General features: G+C 35.0%; 1 protein-coding gene across 2 annotated transcripts in view; it reads left to right on the forward strand.

The window, feature by feature from the left end:
* Positions 1 to 2,931: 2,931 nt before the first annotated feature.
* Mrpl1 (mitochondrial ribosomal protein L1) overlaps positions 2,932 to 27,045 on the forward strand; it is an 84,399-nt gene continuing 60,285 nt past the window's right edge. Inside the window, exons 1-5 of one of the 2 annotated variants that reach the window (XM_071614356.1) lie at positions 2,932 to 3,188; positions 11,118 to 11,232; positions 21,645 to 21,903; positions 25,097 to 25,180; positions 26,365 to 26,436. In XM_071614356.1, the coding sequence (XP_071470457.1) occupies positions 3,158 to 3,188; positions 11,118 to 11,232; positions 21,645 to 21,903; positions 25,097 to 25,180; positions 26,365 to 26,436 (561 nt within the window). In that variant the 5' untranslated portion in view covers positions 2,932 to 3,157. The remainder of the gene's footprint in view (positions 3,189 to 11,117; positions 11,233 to 21,644; positions 21,904 to 25,096; positions 25,181 to 26,364; positions 26,437 to 27,045) is intronic. The other variant, XM_027939856.3, reaches the window with a different exon arrangement.

Below are 27,045 nucleotides of genomic sequence, written 5' to 3' on the forward strand. Positions count from 1 at the left end.
ACTGGAGATTGAACCCAGGGGCTCTTTATGACTGAGCCACATCATGAGTACTCTTTATTTTTTAAGATTTTTATTCTAAAGACTCTGTAGTAAGAAGGCTTGGGTTGCAGCTTGTTTCTCTCATTCATTAGTGATGTGACCCTGGGAAAGTTTGTCATCTTCTCTGATTCTCAATTTCCTCCTTCATAAAACACAGATAATCAATAGGCCTTAAGTATCTTGTGTGAAATGTTTAGAACAGAAGCTAGAATTTGGGAAACATTCATCAATATGTGGAATGTAGTATTAATAGTTAATTAATAGTTAAAAGAAGGAGTGACTTATTTAAATATAACAATCAATGAAAACTGAAGAAAAACTATATCAGCCTAATAACATTTTCTATACTTTCTGATATATCCCTCTCTGAAGAAATTGTTCCAGAAGGTTAATCTAAAAGAGTACATATGCCCTACCAAAGAGAACTGTAAGGCCTGTCTTTGATCTTAAGACCAGATCAAGAAATTGGAGAATTCCAAGACTTTAAGGGACAGGTCCTGAAAACAAGTATGAAATATTTTATTCATTTCTCTCACTGCCACCAACATGCCATCTCCCATTGTCATCAGATCACTTTTCTGAAAAGGGATCTCACTGTCATCACATCACTTTCTCTGGGGAGTACCAGAGTGGCTGGCAGGGTTAGTGCCCAAGAAGATGTCCAATGTATGATGCCCAGATTAAGCAAACAAAAAGGTGGGACTCAGTTAATTTAAATTTCATCCAAACAACAACTAACTTTTTAGTATGTCTCATGTAATATTTGGGACATATACTACAAAATTATTTGTTGTTTATATGAAATTCAAATTTTTGTTTTGTTTTTTCTCTTTCCACATTTTTTATTGGTGCATTATGGTTGTACATACTGATAGGATTTGTTGTTACATATTTATGCATGCACATAAAAATATAATTTGGCAAATATCACTCCATAGCACTTATCTCCTCCCTCTTTGCCTCCCATCTTCTAGTTCCTTTTCTCTACTGTTCTCCCTTTGATTTTCATGAGATCCCCACCTTGCCCCCATGTTTCTTTTCCATTTCCCTCTCTAGCTACAACGTATGAGAGAAAACATACAACTCTTGACCTTCTGAGTTTGGCTTATTCGCTTAACATAATAGTCTCTAGTTTCATCCATTTTCCTGCAAATGACATAATTTCATTTTTCTTTATGGCTGAATAAAATTTCATTGTGTATATATACCACATTTTATTCATCAGTTTATCTGCTGATGGACATGTAGGCTGGTTCCACAGTTTAGGTATTGTGAAGTGTGATGTTCCTTTTTGTTTTTTGAGACAAGGTTTAAGTTGCCCAGGCTGGCTTCAAACTTGTGATCCTTCTGTCTCAGTCTCCTGAGTTGCTGAGATTACAGGCACAGGCCACCATTCCCAGTTAAATTTTTTGAAAAATAACAATCAGAAATAGTTGTGAAATCTTTGAAGTAACTGCTTAGCTGTTCACAAGAAAAGGCAATAAATTAGAAACCGTATTCTTCATATTGCTGAGTAATCTATATAAACATAAAATAAAACACTTGGAAATTCCTACTTTGATTATAGCCCATCTTCAGAAACAACTTCATGGAAGCAAGTTAAGTTTTCAGGCTTGTCCTTCTAATGGAGTCACTAATTCATGCATACAAACATTTACTTATTCAACAAACATTTATTGAGGGCCTCCTGTGTCTGGTATTATATGAAAGGTGCTAAGGTTACAAAAATGAATGACAAGATTTCTGCCACTAAGTGCTCAGTGGCATACATTGGGATGGTTGTGCAATTCTCTAATTTACTAAAAAAAAAAAAAAAAAAAAAAAAAAAAAAAAAAAAAATTGAAGGGTACAATTTATATTGGTGAATTTTATGGTATATAAATCATATTCTGAAATTGCTTGAAACAAACAAAACTAGATGTAACTATATAAAACCAGGAAGAGGTGGCCATAATTCCCTCTCCGAAGTCAGGAGGGAGCCTTCGTCAATGAGGAAAGTCTGACCTGAAATCTTAAAAAGAAAAAGAAAAACAAAAACAACAACAAAAAAACCTGATACTGTTACCTGATAATGTGGAACAATATATTTCAAGCGAAAAGGACAAAATGAAAAAAGTCATGGAGGTGAGAAACCCCGTGTGTGTGTGTGTGTGTGTGTGTGTGTGTGTGTGACCTAGGTTGGGGGTGAACAGGGGATACGCAGAGGCCTTTAGATAGCCAGTCACTGGAGGGTTTTATTTAAAACTGGGAAGTGATATAATCAGTGATTAGATTTGTTTTTGATAAACCACACGGACAGCTGTGACGTAATGGAAATGACATTTAGTTTTCTTGTTTTTGGTTAGAATTAACCTGAGCGTAGGTCTCAGATCTGCCATTTTAAAACTGCACGCGTTACATAAATGTCAAATGCTGTATTATTATTCAATTGATCCTGATGGCACAGCTCGCAGGGCTGGGAAGGGAGGGATGTAAAACCGAGTGTTAGATCAACATAAAACTATTACGGCTGATTCTGCGCTGAGCTAAAAAGGAAGTTTGTTAGTGAGTGGGATCTCCCTCCTCTTGGGTGTTGGCGAAAAGCCGGGCGGAATCTGTTTTTTTATTTCTGCTGCTGGGGCCGGACCCAGGGCCTCGCGCCTGCTAGGCCGGCGTCTCCCTCGGAACTACCTCCTCGGCCCAGCCGGGCAGGTTAAAGACATTCTTAACAAGGCTGGAAATGTGGCTGAGGAAACTGGTGGGATCTTCAGCTTTAAAATATTTTAGGCTGGGTCCTAGGTTTCCTCACGATCTATTAAAATTATTGTATATAGGTAGGATAAAAAATTTTAAAAAACCGAACAAAATAAAGTAATTACAGCATCTCTAACAAGATCGTATTTTCCTGAAGGTGGTTAAGCCATCGTACCGGAACCTCTAAACGGAGGGTCCTAGGCAGTACCGAGGAGTGACAGCAACACCGCCACGCCGGCAGAAAAGCCTGTTTTGGTCTCCGCCCTGTTCCTCTTGTTCCTTCTAACCGCTTCCCTCCTCGCCAATTCCGGAACGGAACTCTTTTTTCATTCTCCCCAGTTTAATTGTAGGACCAATTTCATCAACACAATCCGGAGTGGTCAACATGGCGGCGGCCGTAAGGTGCCTCGGGAGAGGTAAGGCGTGGGGTGTCTTAGGGAGAAAATAGTTCATTGAGTCTTGGGTTACAGCGGAATGCAAGCCAGAGTCCCCGAAGCACGGATCAGGTATAGGAACTCGACACGCCTCTTGCACTTTCTGGGCTCTAGGTTCTTTGAAGGATCATCACTACTTAAAAGCAGCCTTATTGGAGGTTTCATTCCTTTCTGAAGCCAGTCACCTTGAGGGCGGATTGGCGGGGGAATATATCATTGAAGTCCCTACAACCACCAGCGGGGAAGGCAGGGTTCTATCTCCAGTGTGTGGACTGGGGAGTGGGTAGGTGGAGTTTGATAAGTGAAGAAGTGAGTTCTCCTTAGACTGGTGGTACACTTAAGTGACCTCCATCCTTAAGCGTTAACGGTTTTCAGAGTGCTTGTTGTTGCTGTCTAGATACATCGTTTCAAGTGATTACAGTTTTTAAACATTATCTAATTTGGACCAACGTATATCATTCGGAAGGTATTTCAGCAACTCTTTTCAGCAGTGAATAAAGTCCAATTTGTTAGCTGGAATGACGGCTGTATATTCAATTAAGGTGGGTCTTTAGGCGGAGACAACAGCGAGCATACCCTATCCCTTAATTTTATAGAAAGGGGGAGATGATTTTGTTGGGTTGTTGGTATGTGGCCAGATTTATATAACCAATAAGTGGTAGGGGAGGAACTGAAGCTTGCACTTCTAAACCAGTGATTTTCTGCAGTGCTGGCGATTGAACCCAGGACCTCACCAGCGCTAGGTAAGGGCAGTACCACTGAGCCACACCTCCCAGCCCTGCTCTCTGCTTTTTGAAACACAACATTACAGTTTTCTCTTTGAGCTTACAAGAAAGCTGTGTCATCATGAGCATCCTTTACTTGGAATAGTTGTTCAAAAGTTAGGGATAGCATGGGTAGCAAGAGGTCACAGTAGACTCAGACCACTACTAAGTAAGCAAACCAAAATGTATATTATTACTGAAAGGAGATTGGTGGCGTTATCTTCCCTGTATGACAGCAATCACATGATATTAGACAAAACCAAAGAAATCAAAAGGAGAAGCAAAGGTTATTATTCTTTTCTTGCCACATTTTCTTCTCTTAGCTTCCTGGATACCTTTCTCTTAATTTTTTTTTTTTCTATTTCACCTGTCATTCCTTCTTATATTAGTGGACTGATTCCTCTTTCTCTCCCCATCCTCTTTTCTTGAAATAAATTCAAGTATAGTACAAAAAAAAGGACCAATAAAATTGTTTTTTCTCAGTCAAGAGGTTTGAATTCTAGAAGAGTACCTATCAATAATTTAATACATGAAATAAACTGTGTATCTTAATTTCCTTTTAACTCTGTATCTTGATTTCTTGTTTACTTAAAACAAAAATATCACTGCCTGATGCTATTAATCTTTTTTAAAATTTATTTTAATTAGGTATATATGACAGCAGAATGCATTTTGATTCATTGTACACAATTGCAGCACAACTTTTCATTTCTCTGATTGTACGCAATGTAATGTCGAACTGTATGTGCAGCCATACATGAACCTAGGGTAATAATGTCCATCACATTCTACCATCTTTCCTGTCCCCATACCCCTTCTTTGCCCCTCCCTCTCCTTTGCCCAAAGTTCCTCCATTTTTCCCATGCCCTCCCCCATCATGGATCAGCATCTGCTTATCGGAGGAACATTTGGCCTTTGTTTTTTGGGGATTGGCTTACTCCGCTTAGCATGACTTCATTCATTTACCTGCAAATGCCATAATTTTATTCTCCGAGTAATGTTCCATTGTGTATATATAACACAGTTTCTTTATTCATTCATCTATTGAAGGGCATCTAGGTTGCTCTCAGTTTAGCTATTTTGAGTTGAGCTGCTATAAACATTGATGTTTAGTATGTTGATTTAAGTCCTTTGGATATAGACCCAGGAGTGGGATAGCTGGTTCAAATGGTGGTTCCATTCCAAGTTTTCTAAGAAATCTCCATACTACTTTCCAGAGTGGTTGCACCTATACTTGTTATTTTGAGGTATACAGTTAATTGTTGCCAACTATAATTGCCCTGTTGTGCTATAGAATATTTGAAATGATTCCTTCTGTTCAACTAGGTCCTTGATCATATTTATCATCTTCTTTCCATTTCCCTCTCCTTCCCAGCCTCTGTTAATCCCTATTCTTCTCTCTACTTGTGTGAGATCAACTTTTTCTAGTTTCTGAATATAAGTGAGAACATGCAGAAATATTCATTAGATTTTGGAGGCTTAGTACAAAAAGTGTAAGATATCTTAATTTTTAAATACTGATAATGAAATGATAATATTATGGGAGGTTAGCTATAGCAAAATATATTTGTTAATATCACTGTTTTTATTCTTTTTTTTATTGTGGTTATTAGAAAAAATTAAAATTACATGTGGCTCAAATTCTGTTAAACAGCACTAGCCTATAGTTTTCCACATCATCTAGTGCCTGCCTCTTCCCCTAATCCCCAGCTTAACTTCTCTGACTTCTTCTCTAATTAACCTCTCCACACTTCACTCCTATGGTTCCATAAACACACCAAGAATTTCTGCCTTGGGATGGTTGACCTGGAATATATTTCTAGGTATTAGTGCTGTTCACTTTCTTCTTTCCAATCTTTGCTCAATGTCACCTTTTTAAATAAGGCCAATCTTAAGCACTTAAAAGTCGCAAACCACTTTCCCTCTGACTTGATATCTTATCCTGCAGTCCCTCCATCCCCCATATTATATTTATTGGTATTCCCTCCCAGTAGAACATAAGCACTTTGAGAATAGGATTTTTGTGTTTTGTTTATGAATGTATCCTAAATGCTTAAGGCAGTGTTAGCACATATTTTGTTGGTACATTTATTGTTGAGCTAGTGAATGAATGAATCCTGGATCATCAAGAAAAAATGTCCCCCCTTCAAGTGAGAACAGCTTTGATATATACCTTGCATTGTGCCCTGTGGTTCATGTAGCAAACTTGTTTTTTCTTCTAAAAGTCTGCTTTCTCTGCTTGCAGTGCCTGTTTGTTCATAGCCTTTAAAATACAAACAGTTGTATTTTAAAACAACCTCATCCAAACTGCCTGATGAACTGGAAAGTACTTAAGCAAATGCACAGAAATGCAACTGAGTGGGGTACACAGACATGACCAAAGAATTATGCAATTTTTACAAATACCCATCTTTAAGGCTGAAAAACTCATTCCTAATACAAGTTATTCACCATAATAATGCTGCAGTTAATAGAGTCTGGATTTTCACACAGATAGGTTTGACATTCAATCATATGACATTTTGAAAAGCACAATTATGAGGGAATTGGGATATATTGTAATTTCTGGTTGCTCTTTGGTCTATGGACAATATTCTAAAGCACAGTATTTTTTTATGCTTTTAATAGTACATTATAGTTATATATAATAGTTGTGCTAATTTTGACTTAATCATACATGTATGAGATTTAATTGGCTCCATTTCAGTCCCTTGTGCCTCCTCTTTCCTTCTCTTCCTCCTGCCTATTCCTCTTCCTTTACAGGTTTTCCTTTTGTTTATTTTTAATTGGTGCTTTGTAGGTATACATAAAGGCAGAATTCACTGTGGCATATGTATACTTGCTCATAGCATAATTTTGTTAAATTCATTTTACATTTCCTCTTCTTTCCCATCCCTTTTCCCTCCCCTTCAGTTTCCTTCTTATCCACTGGTTTTCTCTCTATGCTTATGATATATGATCCCTCCCACTCCCCCACACTTTGTTCTAGCTTTTGCATATGAGAGAAAACATTGAATGCTTGATTTTTCTGAATCTGACTCATTTCACTTAGCATGATGCTTTCCATTTCTATCCACTTACTGGCCATAATTTCATTCTTTTTTATGGCTGAATAAAACTCCATTTTGTATATATATACATCACATTCATCTATTGAAGAGCACCTGGACAAAATAAAATATTCTAGGCTGGAATTCTGGCAGGAGCATTTCCTTACCTTACTGATAGGTGTCTTGCTTAATGCCCTACACAAGCATTGTCTCTACCTACTTCTGGTACTAGAGGGTTTTTTTTTTTTAAATAACAGGGACCAGAAAACATTTTCTGTAAAGAGATGAATAGTAAATGCTTTAGGTTTACAAGCCATCTGTCTCTTGCAGGTACCCATCTCTGTCATTGTAGCACAAAAGAAGCCACAGACAATAATGTTAATAAATGAACTAGCTGTGTTACAATAAAACTTAATTTTTATTTATTAATTTTTTTGTGGTACTATAGATTGAATCCTGGGCCTTGTGCATGCTAGGCAGGTGTTCCACCTCCTAGCTACATCCCCAGTCTTTTTTTTTTTTTTTTTTTACTTTTTAATTTTCACACAGGGTCTTCCTAAATTGCCCATGCTGGCATTGAACTTTTGATTCTCCTGCCTCAGTCTTCTGAGGAACTGGGATTATAGGTGTTTGCTATTGTTCCTGGCAAAACTTTCTGAACACATATGTGTGTGTACACACACACAAGGCGCTCTCTTTGTGTGGTGTAATAGGTAATATTTAAAATAGTTTGAATCCAGGTTTTGCTTTAATTTGTTCATTCATTTAGCAGCTGTTTATTGAGTCTCCACTTGTCAAACACTGAGCTAGGTGGTTAGGGGTACAGTGGTGAACAAGCTATACACATTTGCTTCTTATTGATAGTATTTACCATCTATTAAGGAGCAACTATTAATTGGACAACTATTAATACAAATATCCTATGTGTTGAGAAAGAAAAGTACAAAATGCTATAGAAATATAGGGTAGGAGTTGTAGCTCAATGATAGAGCATTTGCCTAGCATGTACGAGGCATTGACAACTAAAAAAAATTTTTTAAAAAGTGTATATGAGAGACCTAATCTATTCTGAGTCTTCAGGGAGACTGTTCTGAAGAAGTAATGTTTAAGTGGAATATCTGAAACATGACTAGATTACTGTGAAATTCATCATATGAAGGGAAAGTGGTAGGGAAGAATGTCACAGAGGGAAGAAAGATTTTGTATGAAAATCCTAAGGTGGTAAAGAACAGAGTAACTGTTCAGGTAACTGAAAGGAGGTGAGTGATTTGAAGCATGGTAAGCATGAAGGAATGGTGTTTTTGTTTTTGTTTTTTGTTTTTTTGTTTTTGTAACTTGGTTTCTTTTAGTCTGTAGCAGTTTGGTGTTTGATAGGTTAGAAGTAACTCATAGAGTATGTTGGTAAGAATTTACTCTGTTGGTAAGAATTTACTCTGTTCAAAGAGCCAGGTTGTGCTATACAAGTGATTTAAGGACATGGAGACAGATGTCCTTTAAAAAATGATCCTTTTTACTAATAACAGGTGGAAAAGAAACAGAGAGGGCCAAAAGTAGAATAATGGAAGAGTTTGTAGTTTGTAGTAATCCAGGTGGCCTGGTTGAAATGGGGTTGTAAAGGAAAGCAAACACTAGAAGGATGGATAAGATCTCCTAGAGGGTGAAGATGAGAGTTGGGTGAGAAGGCAGTTTACCACTCATTTCTGTGCAATGTAACCATTCAGTATCAATTAAAAGAGTAAGGTAACAAAGGAGGCCAATTAGTTTCCATTTTGTTACCAACATAGGTAGTAGTGGGCAAGACTTTGGAGAATGAGTACAGATGCAGGTTAAGTTCTTATGTAGTTGAGGAAGCTCTGAGGTCTATGAGGTTATCTGCTAAGGGTAAGTGGATAATACAGAAAGACTCTTAAAATAATACAGACATCATGGTATAGTAGTCCTACTTAAATAGTGTTTTTTTTTTTTTTTTTGTAACTTGGTTTCTTTTAGTCTGTAGCAGTTTGGTAGATCTGTAGCAGTTTCTGTTGGAAATTTTAATTTTTGTTTTTCATGACTGGGGATTAAATTGTGCCTACTGAATAGTGGTTTTGCCACTTGCTTTTTTTGGCTCAACATTATGTTTGTGAAACTCAACTATGTAGCACGGTTCGTTTATTTTTACAGTTCTATGGCTATTATAGAAATATACCACAATGTATTTATCCATCCTATTGTAGTTGCTTGAGTTTTTTTCTGTAGTTTTGCTATTACAAATAATGATATGATCATCCTTGTTCATGTCTCTTGGTACACAGATGCAAGGGACATGCTTAGAAGTGGAATTGTTGCATCATTGGGATGTGCATGCTCAGTGTCATTGGGTCGTGCTATATTGTTTTCCAAAGTGGTATTCCAATTACACATCTTCATTGTCTAAAATTTATCCCTGCTTGATATTGTCAGTGACTTTTTGTTAAAGCTTTGTCAATCTGAGTATGTAAAATGTTGCTACTTATATTATCTATTATCTGATCATAAACTGTTTACCTGTCCACAATGAGATCAAAATTTCCTCCTTTGAGAAAATTTTGTGGAAAAAATATTGTCAAATACACTAAATAATTATGTTTTATAAATAAATAAATGTTTTATATGTTGGTGTAATCTTAATTTAGTTGCAAACTATAACAGGCTTCCTGATCACCACTAAGTAACACTGATATAAGATATTTATTAGGTTTTAAATTTTTATTTACTTGGTTACTAATGTGGTTGTGCATTTTTAATGTATTTATGCATTATTTGTGTTTCCTTTTCAATTAGAAGTCTTGGTTTTGTTCATTTCTCAATTCAGTTGATCATATATTATTAAATTATCTTTTATTGTTAAAATATTAATCTTTTGTTAATTATGCATTTGCCCATATATCTGACTTAACTTTTCACTTTTTTAAAAATATAATTTTAGTTGTAGATGGATATAATACCTTTATTTTGTTTATTTAGTTTTTTTTTTTTTTTTTTTTAAATGTGGGGCTGGGGATAGAACCCAGTGCCTCATGCATGCTAAGCAAGTGCTTTACCATTGAGCCACAACCCCAGCCCATCTTTTCACTTTTTTAAAAAGAATATTTAATAAACAAGCTCTTCACACTAATGCAGCCATATTTTAGTGCTTTTTTTTGTGAAATAATTTCTTCCCCAAAGTTCATAAAGTTATTTTTCTATATTTTGAAAGTCTTTTTAAGTTTTGGCATTTATGTAAGTCTTTTATCCATCTAGATTTGATTTGTGTGTGTGTGTGTGTATTGTGGTAGCATCTAAATATACTTGTTTCCTTATGGGTAATCATTATCTCTGCACAACTTATTAGATTCAATTCAATGTACAGAGATTTGCAATAACATCGCTTTTATTTCAAGTATCCATATATGCATGTATCTATGGCTGAACTATTTGTTGCTTTATTAATTTGCCTTTCTATACTAGTGCCACTACTAAAGTGTTTTGATTTCTATAACTTTACAAATATTGATCTCTGCTAGGGCACGTCACCCACTTTGTTCTGATCTTCAGAAGGACAACTCTGTGAATCCATTATCTATTAAGAAATGAATGAATGTAAATTATTTAAAAATTCAGGGATACTTAATACTTACTCCCTAAAAATAGAGCCTACATATTTTGTTGAGCCTGAACCAGATTAAGTTAAAAATAAATAACAAAATTGTTTGAATAAAAAATGTGGTTAGCCACGCACGGTGGTGAATGCCTGTAATCCCAGCAGCTGGGAGGCTGAGACAGGAAGATTGTGAGTTCAAAGCCACCCTCAGCAAAAGCAAGGGACTAAGCAACTCAGTGAGACCCTGTCTCTAAATAAAATACAAAGTAGGGCCGGGGATGCAGCTCAGTGGGCAAGTGCCCCTCAGTTGTTCAATCCCCAGTACTACCCCCCAAAATGTGTTCATCTAGTTTCTAGAAATGTGGTTTCTATTGTTAGACTTTTGTAGAATGGTTAAAGATCACAAAATATTGAATGATTTGGAAAAGCTAATCTTTATAATGTAAAGAATTTTAATATAATGATTAATGTTATATTTTTGTTTTTTCTTTTCAAGTCTTGATATGTCATCAGAGATGTCATCTTTCCAAGATGATTTATCAGATGTCTCTTTATCCTTGTTCTTTAAACATTCAAGTGCCCAACAGACATTTTGCTGCTGCTGCTACAAAGTAAGTATTTTTTGTAATTACTGTTTCATTTACTATTATTTAAAAGTTTGATTAAAAAGAAAAAAAAAAAAACTTGCTTAGTTCCATAAAGATTCACAGGGACATACGGTTGTAAAAGTTTATCATCTCTGCTTCTTTGACCTTATAATAATGAATGAAAGATAAGACTTATTACAGTAATACTTAACATTTATTGAACACTGACATTCAGTAACAAATTTAATCCCCACAGCAATCCTATGAGAAAGCTAGTGTTATTATGCTTTTTTTATGGAGAAGAAAATCAAAGCACTGATAGATTATGTAACTACCTCAAGGTCAGAGTTACTATGTGTGCTAATGACTTGAACCCAAGAAATTTAGTTCCAGAAAGCCTTTTCCATATGCTTTCATGGCTGTTTTAGAACACAACCCACTGTTCCAGTTAATGAATTTTAATTAAGGTATACTCTGTGTGTATATGTTTTTATTTCTGCTCTTTAAATTATTTCTTCTTAGGAATGTTTTATTAGCAGGTGTTATAGGATTACTGGCATTATTTTATAGTGGGATTTCAGATTTCCATAATATATGTATTAAAATATAAATATACCTTTTTTTATGTAGAATTTGAACATGTAGAAACCCAAAGAATGAATTTTTCCCCCCAACTTGTGATTTCTAAAAGCAAGAACTGGTTTTATATTGGAATTAGAATTTAGTCCTTTGCTCCATTCATACTGCCATTGACTGGTTAAATTCAACGATGGTATGATAGCCTGATGGCATTATTGCTTTGTTCCCTACTGAGGTAAGGGACTGAAAGGCAGGTCTGGGTTAAACTTCCAGGCTTTAGTCTTGTACCATCTGGTTGATGGACATGGCACTAATTCTTTTTCTCTCCAAGTAGCACTGATATTAATGAAGTATAGAAACAGATAGTAACAGATAGTTGTAGTTAGCTTTTTTCTGAATGTCTCCCTGTATAATGTCACCATTTTTGAAGCTGAAGAAGTGGCTCAGAGATAATTATAAGAAGATGTAGACTATCAATAATTAAAATTTACCAAATGCTTACTATGTTAGAACACTATACAATGTACACTATACCTATTCATTTAATCTTCATAATAGCTCTATGAAATGCAGATTTCATATAAGCATTTTACAAATGAAGGAATGGAAGCCCAACAAAGATCAAATAATATGCCCAGGGTTATCCGGCTTGAATGTGCTAGAGGAAGGTGTTCAGCCCAAATTGTTTGACTCCAGAGCTATTGCTCTTCATAGCTAGTATGGAATAATTAAATCAGTGGTTTTTGGAGAGTATCCTCTGAAAAGCAAATAGAGTTCAATCTACAAAATTTTTGACAAAAAAAGCTTTTTGACAAACTTTTTGACAAAATTTGCTGGAATACAATCCTTAGATTATGGGATACCCAAAATGAAAACTAAAATTTGGAAAGTTTTGGTGACTTTCCTCTAGCACAATCAAGCCAGATAGCCCTGGACACATTACTTGATCTTTGTTGGCCTTCCATTCCTTCATTTGCAAAATGCTTGTATAAAATCTGCACTTCATAGAGCTATAATGAAGATTAAATGAATAGGTATAGTGTGCATTGTATAGTGTTCTAACACATAATAAACATTCTGTAAATTCCCAGTTGTTTAATATGTTTTTTGTTTCTTTAAAATTAATTGAGTATCTGGTTATCTTTGCCAAGGTAGTTTCTTTCTCTGTCTCTCTGTCTGTTTTTCTCTCTCCTTCTCCCTCTCTTTTTCCCTAACCCTTTCCCTCTCCCTCTTTTATCCCTCCCCCTTTATCCTTTTTGTGGTACCAGGAATTGAACTGAGGGGTGTTTTATTACTAAGCTATCTCCTTAGTTCTTTTTACTTTTTATTTCTGAGACAGGGTACCTCTAAGTTGCCAGGTCTGGTTTTGAACATGTGATCCTTCTTCCTCAGCCTCCCAAGTAGTGGAGATTATAGGCATGTGCTATGGCTCTAGTCACTTTAGCATACTTTGATAAGCATTTCTCATTTCTATGTTAGGCACTGTGCAAGATATCATGTTGGTGATATGAAGATGATGAGGCACATGTTCAGTTCTTTGCCCTTAAAGATTTCATAATGAATTGAGAGCAACATAAATAATTGTTTTTTGTTGTTTAAATTATTTAAAACAAAATAGTTAATTCTGTGAGTAGATAATGTATTCATGGTAAGCAGTTAAAAAAGTATGAAGGTTATGTAGTGAAAAGTAGGTCAGTCTTCCTACCTCTGTCCTTTAGCCATTCAGTTGTGATGATCCCCTTTTTTAATAAGTATATGACTATATTATTTTTTGTATGTGATTATATTGCTTTTTGTATAAGTGGTAGTGTACTATACATTTATACAAATATTTAGTACATCTTAGTTTTGCGTCTTCCATTTAAAAATATAGCTTGGAAATAGTTTCATTTGGAGCTATCTAGTCATTTTAACTGTAAAATTTTTAATTATCCAAATGTACCATAATTTGTATAACTATTCCCATACTGATACATGTTTATCTTTTTAATCTTTTGCCACTGCAAAGGATCCTGAAGTGAATAATCATGTACAATCATATATCTTAACAAATATAATGAAAGTATTTATAGTATTAGCTTTAAAATATGCAAAATAGAATTATGGGTCAAAGGTATGTGCATTTATAATTTTGATAGGTAATTGTCTTCATAGATATTTTGCTAGTTTATGTCCTTAGCAGTAAGTTTTATTAGAATGCCTATTTTCCCATGTTTAGTATAGTCAAATATTTTTGCTCATTGTCAGTTTGATAGATAATAAATGTTGTTATGGTTTTAATTGATATTTCTTTTATTATTAATGAAGTTGTGTATCTCTTCATATGTTTAAGAGCATTTAATTTTTCTTTACTTTGAATTTCCTGTTCATGTCCCATTATTTTTGTTGTTGATAAGTGGAACTCTTTAGCACAGAGTTATTATAAATTAGCACAGATCTATGATGTAACTTCAGTTTAATGTTTTTAACTCTTGTATTAGAGGAATCCCAAGTGCTGTGAGATTACACATAAAAGGTCGATTAATTTTACGTGGGGAAGAGTAGGCAAGAAATGTTTGAGCTGGGTTTTGAAAGACAGAATTTTGCAGGGGAATTGGGAAACAGGTATTTCAGTGGCGCAGAGGCAAGACAGTGGATATAAATACAGCCCAATATGGCTTGAATATAGAAAGAATAGGGAGCTAGCAGACATAGGAGACTTTCTTTGAGTGTGAATAGTGCCTAAATTCTATTGTTTTTGAGGAGTTGAAGGAGTACTTGTTGTACCAGTTTACATTCCCACACAGCAGTGAGTGAAGAGTGCCCAGTTTTCAACATTCCTAACAACCTTAGATATCATCAGTTTTTATTTGTATTTCTTGAGGGTATTTCTAGTTTATGTCTTTTGCCCATTTTGCTTTTGGGCTGTTTATCATTCTGTGAGCATTTGGTTTTTAGGGATATTAATTATTTTGAGAGTATTTTATCTTCAAGTATTTGTCTTATAGAAATTTTTCATTTTCAGCCTTTCCCAAATTTTACTCCAGTACAATTGTAAAAGCACTTTTTACCAAACTAATAAACATAACACAAGAAATATGCGTATTTTAAAAAGCTTCAAAAATTTATAAGCAGATTAATTTTTTCTTATTTGCTAATGAGTTACTCATTACTCAGTAGCTAAATGAGAATCAGAGTGTTCATAAATTTTAGTTATAGTCTTTTATGTTTTAATGTACAGGCTTTAATAATATGCTAAAAATAGTTTTTTATTGCTATTTTTTTTGTCAGGATCTGAGACAGGGTAGAAATGCACATGCTTGCTTATTTCCTTCTTCTGTCATTTTTGATCTTCCCAATCTATCATGTATGTACAGCATCTATTCCCTACTTACCAGTTGCAGATTGTGATTTAAAAAAAAAAAAAGATCACTGGGTCATCTGAGTCTGGTTCTTTTTTATTGCTTTGTGTATCTCAAAAATATTTTATTGAATTTCAAATATCTTATATAGAATAATAGAGACTGAAGAAATAGTTTTTATGCCAAAAAATGGTCATGCCTTTGATTTGCCAAGAGTGTTGAGTCAATCTAGGTAGGGATTGACAAGATTTTGGTCTTGTAGTTGCTCTGGTTACCACCAACTATTACTTTGGGCTTTGGATGGGGGCTGTGTTGCTGGAGAGTTTTTCTCAGTGTTCTGTTCCGTGCTCAGTTTTCTGCTTTCCCTGGGGAGGTGCATGTCTTACTCTCCATACTCTTGCTCCTCTCCTAGCAGTAGACTGTTGTTGCCTATTACTCAGTGCTTGCTAGGTTGATGGTAGGCCGGAGGCATTCTCTGTGGTCCAAACCTAGCCTTAGTGTTGAGTATGCCTGTTGAGGCTATATCTTGCGGAGAGGGTTTTTCAGCATTATTGTTCCTCTTCCCAACTCTTTCTATCTGTTGCAGCTCCTGAGGGGCTGTTTCCTGGTCATTCCTGGCTATATTGATATAGATACTGGGCTCAGGATTCTTTCCTGTCCTGCCTCCAAAGGTGAAAATTCTTGTGTTTTTTTCTTTCTCTCTTTAGACAATGGATATTTACTTAAACCTTTTCCTCCTGCCTGTATGCTCTGGGGAGTCTGTCTGTCTCCAGCCCTGCTTCAGTCTTTCCCGGGAGCGCTGGTGGAAGTGTGGAAAAGGGCCTGCAAATTGAGTGTGAACTCCCTTATGTGTCTGTATCTCCTAGGGGGTTTATATTGTCATGTTAGCCCTAAATTTTTTTCTTCCTTGCTTGCCTTTCCTCTCATGCCCTGCCATAGCAGAGACCAGAGTGAGGGTGGGGATGAGGGTGGGTTTGACTCTGTTGGATTTTAAGTCTGCAGTCCTGCTCTGTGATCTCAGCTGTGATGAAATCAAGGAAAGTTTTGATTTTATGCACTTTTTTCCTCATTATTAATGCTCTTTCCAGCTTTTACATTTTAATCAGAAACAGAATTTATGTGCTTGGTTTCAAAGGTAATGAATAAACTAGCATCTGAGAGTTTAGTGAATTTATCTTATTAATATGCCCTAGTCATTTTCCATTTGGTTCAGTTTCGTTGTACAGAGGTTGTATAATTCAACACCAACCCACCTGCCCCTAGAATTCCTCAATGCAAAGTATTCTGTAGCATTGGAAGGACGTGGATTAGTCTCTTGGAGTCACAGATGTTCAAAGGTCTTGAAGTGAACTTTATTATAGCACTGGGTCTTTTTTTTTTTTTTTTTTTTTTAATTTCCCCTTATTTATGAGGTCTGACCATGGAATTATTTTTCTTTTCATGTTTTTGAAGTTAGGGGACAGATAAGGCAGGGAGAAAGTTATTAGCTGAGTACAATCTCTTATTACTCATTTAATCCGTGTGGTTTAGTTACCCAGGTAACTGCAGCTAAATTCTATTCTCTTAGATTTAGACTGCCAGGTGTTTTTCCCTACCTTCTCCCAAACCTTTCTAGTATGATTTATTTTATTATGAAAATCATAATATTTAAACGCTTCTGATAGTGCCTCACCCAATTGCTTGAACAACAAAGTTCTTCTGAATGTAATTCTTATGAATTAGGATAAACATTTTTGCTAGGGGGAGGGAGGCTGTGGAAAATAGGCAGTAGGTCTGTAAGATTAACTATTATTGAAGGAGTTCGTTCAATTGAAGTTTTTAAAATATTTGAATAATGCATTTTTCTCTCCCTGCTTTCTTCCTGTGTTAGGGATCGAACCCAGGGCCTCATATATACAAAGTATATGCTCTACCACTGAGCAAATGTGTTTTTCTGAGCGTATTATTTGATCTTTTATATTGATGTTATGCTATTTTTGCTTTATTTATACAATAACAATGTTCCATTTTAAACTTAAAACTTTTTACTGAACCACCTCAAATGTTTTGTGAAACATTGCTATAATTATAAAATAAATTGCTCTGTAACTGTTTAGTCTCATTGCATATCAGATTTTTTTGGTTTTTGTAAATATCTATCTATTTATTTTTTGTGGTACTGGGGATTTGACTCAGGGATGCTTCCCACTAAGTTGCATCTCCAGCTCTTTTTATTTTTAATTTTGAGATAGGGTCTTGCTATGTTGCCTAGTCTGGTCTTGAGCTTGTGGTCCTCTTGCATCACTGGGATTACAGGTGTGCACCATTGTGCTTGGCTGTAAGTATTTATTAATTTAGAAAGCCATATTTCAGCCACTGGAGATTTCATTGCAGATTAAATGCACTGGTTCAACTATGACTGAAAATTTAGTAGTGAAAATCAGCGTTTATATAAAGTAAGTTTGGAGACTGTAGGTAGGACATTTTATTTATTTTTAAATAGGAGACTTTATTCCTAAAACAGGCTTTCCAGTCTCCTATCTTGTATTTGCTTCACTTCTTCCTTACTGAATGTAAGGTAAAAATGTGGTTTCTCTAGTTTGGAAGATTTCAGGATTTTATGGAGCACTTCTAAGGTGGCTATTGAGGCATATTAAATCCATCCAGTTGGGCACTTGCTTAGACTTGTCATCAGTTCTGCACCCCATTAAAATGAGGATTGTCATTATCTGCTATTCTGTTGAATTGCTCATTAGCTGGGAGGATACTCTTATTAGGTGGTAATAAGGATTTATTAAGTGCTAAAAGTGAGAATAAAATTATGCTAGATTGGTTTTTGAGACCTTTTTAAAAAAATATTTACTATCCATATCTTTCACATAAATTTTATAGGACCCCATACTCATTTTATTATTGCCATACAAATTACCATAAACTTTGAGGCTTAAAATAAATTTTTTTAAAAATTTCATTTTATGGTTCTTTAGGTCAGAATCCTGACCTAAAATACTATAGGTTGCACTGGGCAAAAATCAAGGTGTTGATGGTTTTTTTTACTCAAGGGTGTGGGGGCCAATCCATTTCTTTGCCATTCTCAGCTTCAGGAAGCTGCCCACATTCCTTGGTTTGTGCCCTCTTCATCTTCAAACCAGTGTCAGGTTGAATTCCACTTATGTTTGATTTCTCCAGTGTCATCGTCTTCCCACCACATAGCTGGATATGGGGAAAGGTTCACATTTCTAAGGACCTATGCGATTAGATTGGGCCCACATAGATAGTGATAATCTCTCCATCTTCAGATTCTTAACCATAGTCACATCTACAAAGTTCCTTTCGCCATGTAAGATAATGTATTTACAAGTTTTCAGAATTAGAATCTTGGAAGTACTCCACAAAATTCTAATATCTTCAAACTGGAGAAACCACATTTTTACCTGATTTTAGAAAGGGAGAAGTGAAGCCAAGAGAAGGAGGGAGACTGGAAAGCTTGTTTTAGGAATGATGTCTCCTATTTAAAATAAACAAAATGTCTTAAGATGGCAAAATGTCAGAAATGTTTGGATATCTTTGGGAGGGCATTATTGTGCCTACTATAGAATGCACATATCTTTCTAGAATACTGTTTTACTAATTTAAAAATTTATGGTTTGAATTAATGCTCAGTTTTGTTCTTACCTTCAAACTCTTACCTGTCATTACTTGTTGAATGTTATTTCTTAGGTATTTGGTAAGTACCTTGATAGCTTTTGCCATGTAACAAACCTCCCCACAATTATTTATCAGTGCCCACTTGTGTATGGGTCAGCTGACCCAGGTTAGAGTCAGATGAATGTGTCTGAAATCAGGGCTTGCTGTGCATCTGTGAGTTTGTAGGTTAGCTGAGAATTGTCTACCCTAGCCTGGGGCTCTGTGGGGCAGCTTTGTTCTACCTGTCTCTCATCCTCCTACCTTTGGGCTAGTCTAGGCATGTTCTTCTTGTTAAAATGGCAGAAAAGCAAACCTAGTCAAAACATGAAACCTTTTCTGGCCTAGGCTGAGAAAAGCTGAGAACAGAGAAACTGTCACTTCTACTTTACTCTGTCTGTCAAAACTAGTCACAGGGCTAAGTCAAGGTGCTGGGAAATATGTTTATATCCCTTTAGTGGGAGGTACTGCAAAGTCACTTAGCAAAGAGGCTAGAATGAAGAGGGAGGTTTAAAAAAAATTGGGCAAATGATAAATCTAGCCTTTTCTCAAACTCTGTATATCCCAACTGCACTCATCTCTATAGCTGTTTGCTTTATTAGAAACCTGTTTTGTTTCTTTGTTTCTGGTCTTAGTTAATGATAGTATTCTATGTCTCATCACTTAACCTAAGAAGTATTTTAATCTTGTCTTTCTCCTTTTCCTATCTTCAATATTTTTTAAAAAAATATATTTATTAATTGTAGGTAGACACAATATATTTATTTTATTTTATGTGGTGCTGAGGATTGAACCCAGGGTGTCACGCATGCTTGGCAAGTGCTCTACCCATGAGCCACAGGCTCAGCCCCCTATCTTCAATATTTACCTTGTAAATATTTTTCTGTTCTGCACTCTTTTTCAGCTTCCTTACCATCACCATTCTTGTTCAGGCTCTCATGTCTCCTTGAGAAGTTAGGGAGAGAGTAGCTTTCTAGTTGTCTCCAATTCTGCTTCTTTTGGATCCATTTCTCTTATTTCAACCTTGAAATTCAGCCTCTTGTTCACTGGCTTCTCTTTGCCTTTAAAGGAGGCCCTTGTGATGTAGATTTTCTAACGTCATTTTATAGTGTTCTGCCTTCTCTTTTGCCCTTTTAATTCAAACATGAGCAAACCAGTGGGTCTGATCTGATCCACCACTTATTTTTGTTCAGCTTACAAGCTAAGAATGATTTTTACAGTTTTTAGTGGTTAAAATACAAAACAATGATGTTTGTGATACATGAAAACTATGAAATTCAAATTCATTGTCTATAAATAAAGTTTTATTGGACCATAGCTTTCTTCATTTGTATATTGCCTACGGCTGCTTTTGCACAAGAGCAGAGTTGAGTCATTGGGACAGAAGACCACATGACTCACAAAGCTGAAACATTGACTACCTGTTCCTTTATAGAAAAAGTTTGACAATCATTGCTCTTGTCATATAGAACTTATAATAGCTTCTCTTGTATATCATTTTATTTCATGGCCCAGTGATTTTTATTATGTTGTTTCTTTGCATGGCTCTTATTTTTAAAATAACAGTTATATTAAGATATAATGTACATGTCAGTAGTTTTAGTATATTCATGGAGGTGTACAACCATCATTAGAATCACTTAATCACTTTTTTTTTTTTTTAAACTGTATTAGGTGTTGAATCTAGTGGCACTGGACCTCTGAGCTACATGTCCTGCCTTTTTAAAATTATATTTTGAGATAAGATCTTGCTAAGTTGCCCAGGCTGGCCTTGAATTTGTAATTCTCCTGCCTCAGCCTCCCAAGTTGCTGAGATTACAAGTATGCACCATGCACCCTGCTGTGATCACTTTTATTTGGAACATTTTCATTATTCTTCACACACACTCCATCCCCATTAAGAGTTACTCTCCATTTCCTCAACCCCTTTCAGGCCTGGATAATCACTAAATCTACTTTTAGTCTCTATTGATATGCCCATTTTTGATAAATGCATAATGTTTTTAAGGTTAAGTCACATTGTAGGGGGTATTAATACTTCATTCCTTTTTTTGATTCCTTTTTGTTGCTGATTAACATTGCATTATATGGTTATACAACATTTTATGTATCTGTTCATCAGTTGTTGGATGTTTGGATTGTTAATTTCTTTTGGTTATTAATGAATAACATTGCTAGGGACATTTATGTACAAGTTTTGGGGTGGACATGTTTTCTTTTTGGGGGGTGTATATCCATGCTAACTTCCTTATTCCTCAATAATTGACTCTGAGGTCATCTCTTCTAGCACTCTTTTATACTCTCCTACAATAGGTTGTTTGTTTTCCTAAGACCTTGATAACACTTTCGTAGTACTTTTCACATTAAATTGAAATTATCAGTTTGCATGCCTGTCTTCTCTATTCCTCTGTAAATTTCTGGAGAACAATATCAATGCTTTATTTAAGTTTTACTGACTGTAAACAGTAGAAAAATTCACTTAATATTTGTTCAATTTGAAAAACTATAAAGCAATCTATGCTTTTGAATTAAATATACTTTCTTTTATTAGTGTTCTCTGTCCTATGTAGATTGGTCTTTAAAAAATCTCCTAGGGCCAGGCATTGTGAAGCTCACCTGTAAACTTTGTGGTTCTGGAGGCAGAGGCAAGGAGGATCATGTGTTCAAGGCCAGGCTTAGTAATTTAGCAAGGTCCTCAGCAACTTTGCAAGACCCTGTCACAAAATAAAAAAATATAAAGGGCTAAGGCTATAGCTCAATGGTAAAGTACCCCTGGGTTCAATTCCCTATACAAACGAAACAAAAAAACCTCCTAGAATATTAATATAACTGATCTTGATAATTTTTTTTAAGGCCTGCAAAGAAAACAAAAAAAGATACCAAAGAAAAAGCGACAGATGAAAAAAAAGACGAGATAGAAAAAATAAAATCATATTCCTACATGGAAGGTGAACCTGAAGATGATGTCTATTTAAAACGCTTATACCCAAGGCAGATATATGAGGTGGAGAAAGCTATTCAGTTACTTAAGAAATTTCAAATTTTGGACTTTACTCATCCAAAGCAAGGGGTTTATCTTGATTTGACACTGGATATGGCATTGGGGAAAAAGGTATGTAGACCCAATTAAAATATGTTTATTTGTGAACAGTGACTATATGAATTGATATTTCTTAGTTTTTAAAATTCTTGTACCCACAATGATTTTTAGAAAATCTCATGCTCTTTCTATAGTGTGTCATAAAAAATGTTAATTTTAAAATTTTCCAGGTCTGAAAGATGAAATATGAAATATTGAAAATATAAAATTAAAGACACTGTGGAGAGTTGATAAATATATATATCTCCTGTACTCCTAAAGAATGACTAGTATAAATTTCAACAAAAGTAGTGTTAAAATTGAGATATCATTGTAACTTTGGAAAATAACTTAAGCTATCTGGGTATCATGTTTCTTCTTTGTAAATGAGGGTTTTGGATTAGCTCAAATGTATTCCTTACAGTCTTAGATGAGACTAAGTTTGCATGGCTTAGGTACCAAACTCCTCACTCATGCTTTAATCAGAGCCTCTCTGCTTTTTATGTTCATACCCTGGATTTCTTCAGAAGACTTTTATAAAACTCTAAAAGAGAGAAAACCTTGAGGTTAGTATTGAGGTCTATTACAGCCCTAAATTTTATAAACGTCTCTTTAAAAAATCTAACATTTTAGAAATGATATTTTATTTTATTTTCTAAAATGTCTTTTTTGGGCCAAATTAGAAGATTTAAATTTTGTAATACAAATTAACAACCTGCACAGCAAAAGAAAGCAAGCACCTAGGAGGAAGCAGCACAGCATTATGTTTAAGAGTATAGGCAATGGAGTCAAATTACAGTATAAACCAACCCATATTATGCTGTCATCATATATTTTTTTTAATTTTTAGAGTTGTAGATGGATATCGTGCCTTTATTTAATTTGTTTTTTTATGTGGTGCTGAGGATTGAACCCAGTACCTCACACATGCTAGGCAAGTGCTCTGTCATTGAACTACAGCCCCAGCCCGCCGTCACCATATTTTGACCCTGGACTTCTTTGCTTTTTGGCTTTGGATTTATTGTTTAACCTCTTTAAGTCTCAGTTTTTCCATCTCTTTATGAAGAGAGATAAAATATTTAGTTTGGTTCTACTGAGGATTAAATGAGATAATACATGTAAAGGATTTAGTACTTATTAATTACTTTTACTGAAAACTTTCTGTGTATCAGTCACAGTACTAAATGTTTTGCACTTATTTTCTCATTTAATCCTATAATGATGTCAGAAGAGGAAACAGAGAAAGTGAAGTATCTTGTTCAAGGTTATGGAGCACGGGTAGAGTTAAGATTTGAACCAAGGTTTATCTCATTTCTTAGTTTTCATTAGAAACAGTTTATACCAGTCATGTTACAATTTTTATTTTGTATGTTATGTTACTCTTAGTTCTTTTTTGGAGGGGGGTACCAGGGATTGAATTCAGGGGCACTTGACCACTGAGCCACATCCCTAGCTCTGTTTTATATTTTATTAGAGACAGGGTCTCACTAAGTTGCTTAGCATCTCACGTTTGCTGAGGTTGGCTTTGAGCTGAGATCCTCCTGCCTTGGCCTCCCCTCCCCAGCCACTAAGATTAGAGCATGCACCACCACACCCAGCCTTACTCTTAGTTCTTTATCTTAAAAGTTTTGTAGTACAGATGATACTTTTCTTAGTTAACCATTAAAGAAGTTCGTAACAATGTCTTGTAGGACACAAGCTTCATTTTGTATATGGAAGTCATTTGTAAATGAATGACATTAAAAGGTACTGTCATTATTCTAAAGCTTTTCTTTTTCTTATAGAGTGCACAACAAGCCAGTATTCCCTGGGGGATGCTGTTATGATTGCTTTACTACTGAAACCAGTTATGACATGTTAATGGCAAAGGAATGCAAATCAATAATAAGTTAAATGACTGATATAACATGTGCTTAAGAATTTATGCCTTCTTAGCCAGGTGCAGTGGCACATGTCTGTAATGCCACCTATCCTGGAGGTTGAAGCAGGAGGATCCCAAGTTCAATACCAGCCTGGGCAACTTAGTGACACTCTGTTGCAAAACTAAATAATTAAATAGGGCTGGGGATGTAGCTTAGTGATAGAGTACTTGCTTAGCATGTGTAAGCCCTGGGTCTAATCCCCAATACACACACACACACACACACACACATATAAATAAATTTTTTAAAAAAGGAAATTTTAAAAATCCTTTTTGTCAGAAAACAAATCCCCTCCCCCTCAAGAGTCTCTACTCAAAAGAATGTTATCTTTCACTCAGTTTTATTAGCAGAATAATGTCTTTTCTCTCTCCTTTTCCCCTCCAAACCTTAAGGCTTGAACAAAACTGTGAAGGGCCTAGAACTTGTTTCCATGTAGTCTCCCTAAGACACCTGAGCCTTAGATCTACAAATGCCCTTGGCCAAAATGATGGAGTGGATTAATTCTGAGGCCCTGTAGAATCTCTACCCATATTAGAGTGCCTCAAATGCATGCTATTGTTTATTTTTGATTTCTGGTTAATCCCCCCTGCTCCCTTCCAAAAAAAAAAAAAAAATATCTGATAGTGATCCAGGTTATTTCAAAACAGGATCTAGGGGTTGGGGTTGTGGCTCAGCAGTAGAGGGCTTGCCTAGCACATGTGAGGCCCTGGGTTCAATCCTCAGCACCACATAAACATAAATAAAAAATTATGTCCAATTACAACTAAAAAATAAATATTAAAAAATAATCTATTTTACCTAATTGTTTAGAGCAAGTATGACAATTAGGGGTATCCTACTAAACAGATGAATTAGATATTTTCTGTTGTTCATTTTGTATAGCTGTGTTCATATTTTTCTTGACTGTGTCAGAAAATTACATGTTTTTTAACAATTTTAAGTCAATTTAGGAAACATCTGTTTATATCAATGAAATGGTAAATATCATACTAGGTGCTGGGGGCTTATAGATATACAGATATACCTCTTAATATTTGAGAGACTGTGGTAAGTGATAAAGAGAGAGAAGCAGATGCTAAGGGAGTATGGAGCTGGGAAGAGAGATTTAGATTTTTATTATATTTTCATAAAAAGGATATATAGTTTCTTGATCTTTAATTTGTAATCAAAAGAATGGTTCTGGATTAATGACATATGGTAGAATCAAAGAATGAAAACCATGTCAGTTCTGGTTTTTATAGAAAGTGAGAGATAATAGAAAAAAAATGAACTTTTTATAATTGTTTTTCCTGTTGTATGTTTAGAAAAAAGTGGAGCCATTTGCCAGTGTTATTAGTTTTCCATACCCATTTGCATCAGAAATCAATAAAGTTGCTGTATTTACTGGGGTGAGTAACTTGTTATCTATTTGTATCATTTCGTTTATTTTAGAAATCACATTAATCAGTGGTTTGAATAACTGAATAAATAGAGAAAATTTAGGTATTCATCAGCATCTTGTTTTCCCCATTTAGAGTTCAAAGCAGATGACTTATTTGGATTTATGGTACTAATTTGAGATAGAGCCAAATAGAAAATTTCACTCATCATTACTAATACATCACATTATATTTTTCACAAGAAACTGAAGAGTACCATACAATTTATCTGCGTAACTCCTTCTTACTACTTAAATTTCTTCCTTTACACAAGAGGATTATTTTAAAGCAAGAGTACCACTTAGTGCTAGGTATCCTCAGAAACCATATCTTCTAAAAATATCTAGAAAGTTAGGAAATCGTGCTAGGTATCCTCAGAAACCACATCTTCTAAAAATATCTAGAAAGTTAGGAAATCAAGTTTATAGCAAATGTTTATAACAAAAGTTTATAACAAATGTAGTAATCCATCTACATCTCTTTGTTAATAATGGATTTGTTAATTTGTTTTACTGTGTTTATGTATGTTTTATGTTTTGATTCTTCTCTATACAAAGTTCAAAATTGAGGCATTTTTCATTTGCTCTGCCTTACTCTCAAGGAAGATACTTTACTTCTTCCCAGAAAAGTGGGGAATATAGTTCTTGGAATGTCACAGAACTTTGATACCTAAGAGATTGAAACATTTTCACAATAAAACCATTTTTTATAAAAAAAAATAACTAATACTATTTATTTTTCTTTTGAAATTTTCAGACACCTCGTAAGTTTTTTTTTTTTTTTAGTTCTTAAGTTGAAAAAAATTACCCTCTTAATATTGGTTTATAAAATGTTTCTGTTTAAGTTAGCAAAACTAAATATATTTTAACCTTTTACTTTTGAAAGGTAATATATTGATAAAACTAATACCTACCATTTAGTTGGTTTCTAATATGCCATTTTGGTGTATTTCATCATATGTCTGTCAAGAAGCACTTTAAATACCTACAAATTAAACATGTAATGAATGTTGTAAACTGATACATTTAATTGAAAATTGATGTCAAAATAAAACCATGATTTTTATTTTGAATGCTAATTATTTCTGATAGAATATTAAAAAATATATTAAAGTTGTTAAAAAGATTGATGTTCACATTATTGTGTTTTGGTAGAATGCATCAGAGATTGAAATAGCAGAAGAAAATGGAGCTGCTTTTGCAGGAGGAACTAGTCTGATTCAGAAGGTATAGTGTTGTTTTCATGTTCATTAGTTATAGAGATTGTTCTGTTATCTTTGCCATCCACTGATTTATTACATGTTGAACATAATCACCAGGCTCATATCTTTTGATAAATTGTTAGTAGGGATTTTTATAGAGCAGGGAAAAACTTTCCTTTTTCAATCTCAAAATCAAGGTAAGAAAAAACAAAATGATGTTGATTATATTTGATTTATTTTGTGGTTTCTTGTCATGTCCAGGATACACCCCTCTTCCTTTTTGTCCATCAGGGTTTCTTTTTTGGTATTAGGGATTTAACCCAGGGGTGCTTTACCACTGAGCTACATCCCTAGTACCCTTTTTATTTTTTATTTTGAGACAGGGTCTCTCTAAGTTGCTTAGAACCTCATTTCACTGAGTTGCTGAGGCTGGCCTGGAAGTTGTATTCCTCCTGCCTCAGCCTCTCGAATTGCTGGGATTACATGAGTGTGCCACCACGCTTGGCTCACTTTTTTATTTCAAAACGGGGTCTTGCTAAGTTAACCAGACTGACCTGGAATTTGTGATCCTCCTGCATCAGCTTCCTGAGTAGCTGGGATTATGGGTATGCCACTGTGCCTGGCTCTATTCATC

This window comes from Marmota flaviventris, chromosome 7, assembly GCF_047511675.1.
Source record: "Marmota flaviventris isolate mMarFla1 chromosome 7, mMarFla1.hap1, whole genome shotgun sequence".
In the NCBI taxonomy this organism is placed as follows: domain Eukaryota; kingdom Metazoa; phylum Chordata; class Mammalia; order Rodentia; family Sciuridae; genus Marmota; species Marmota flaviventris.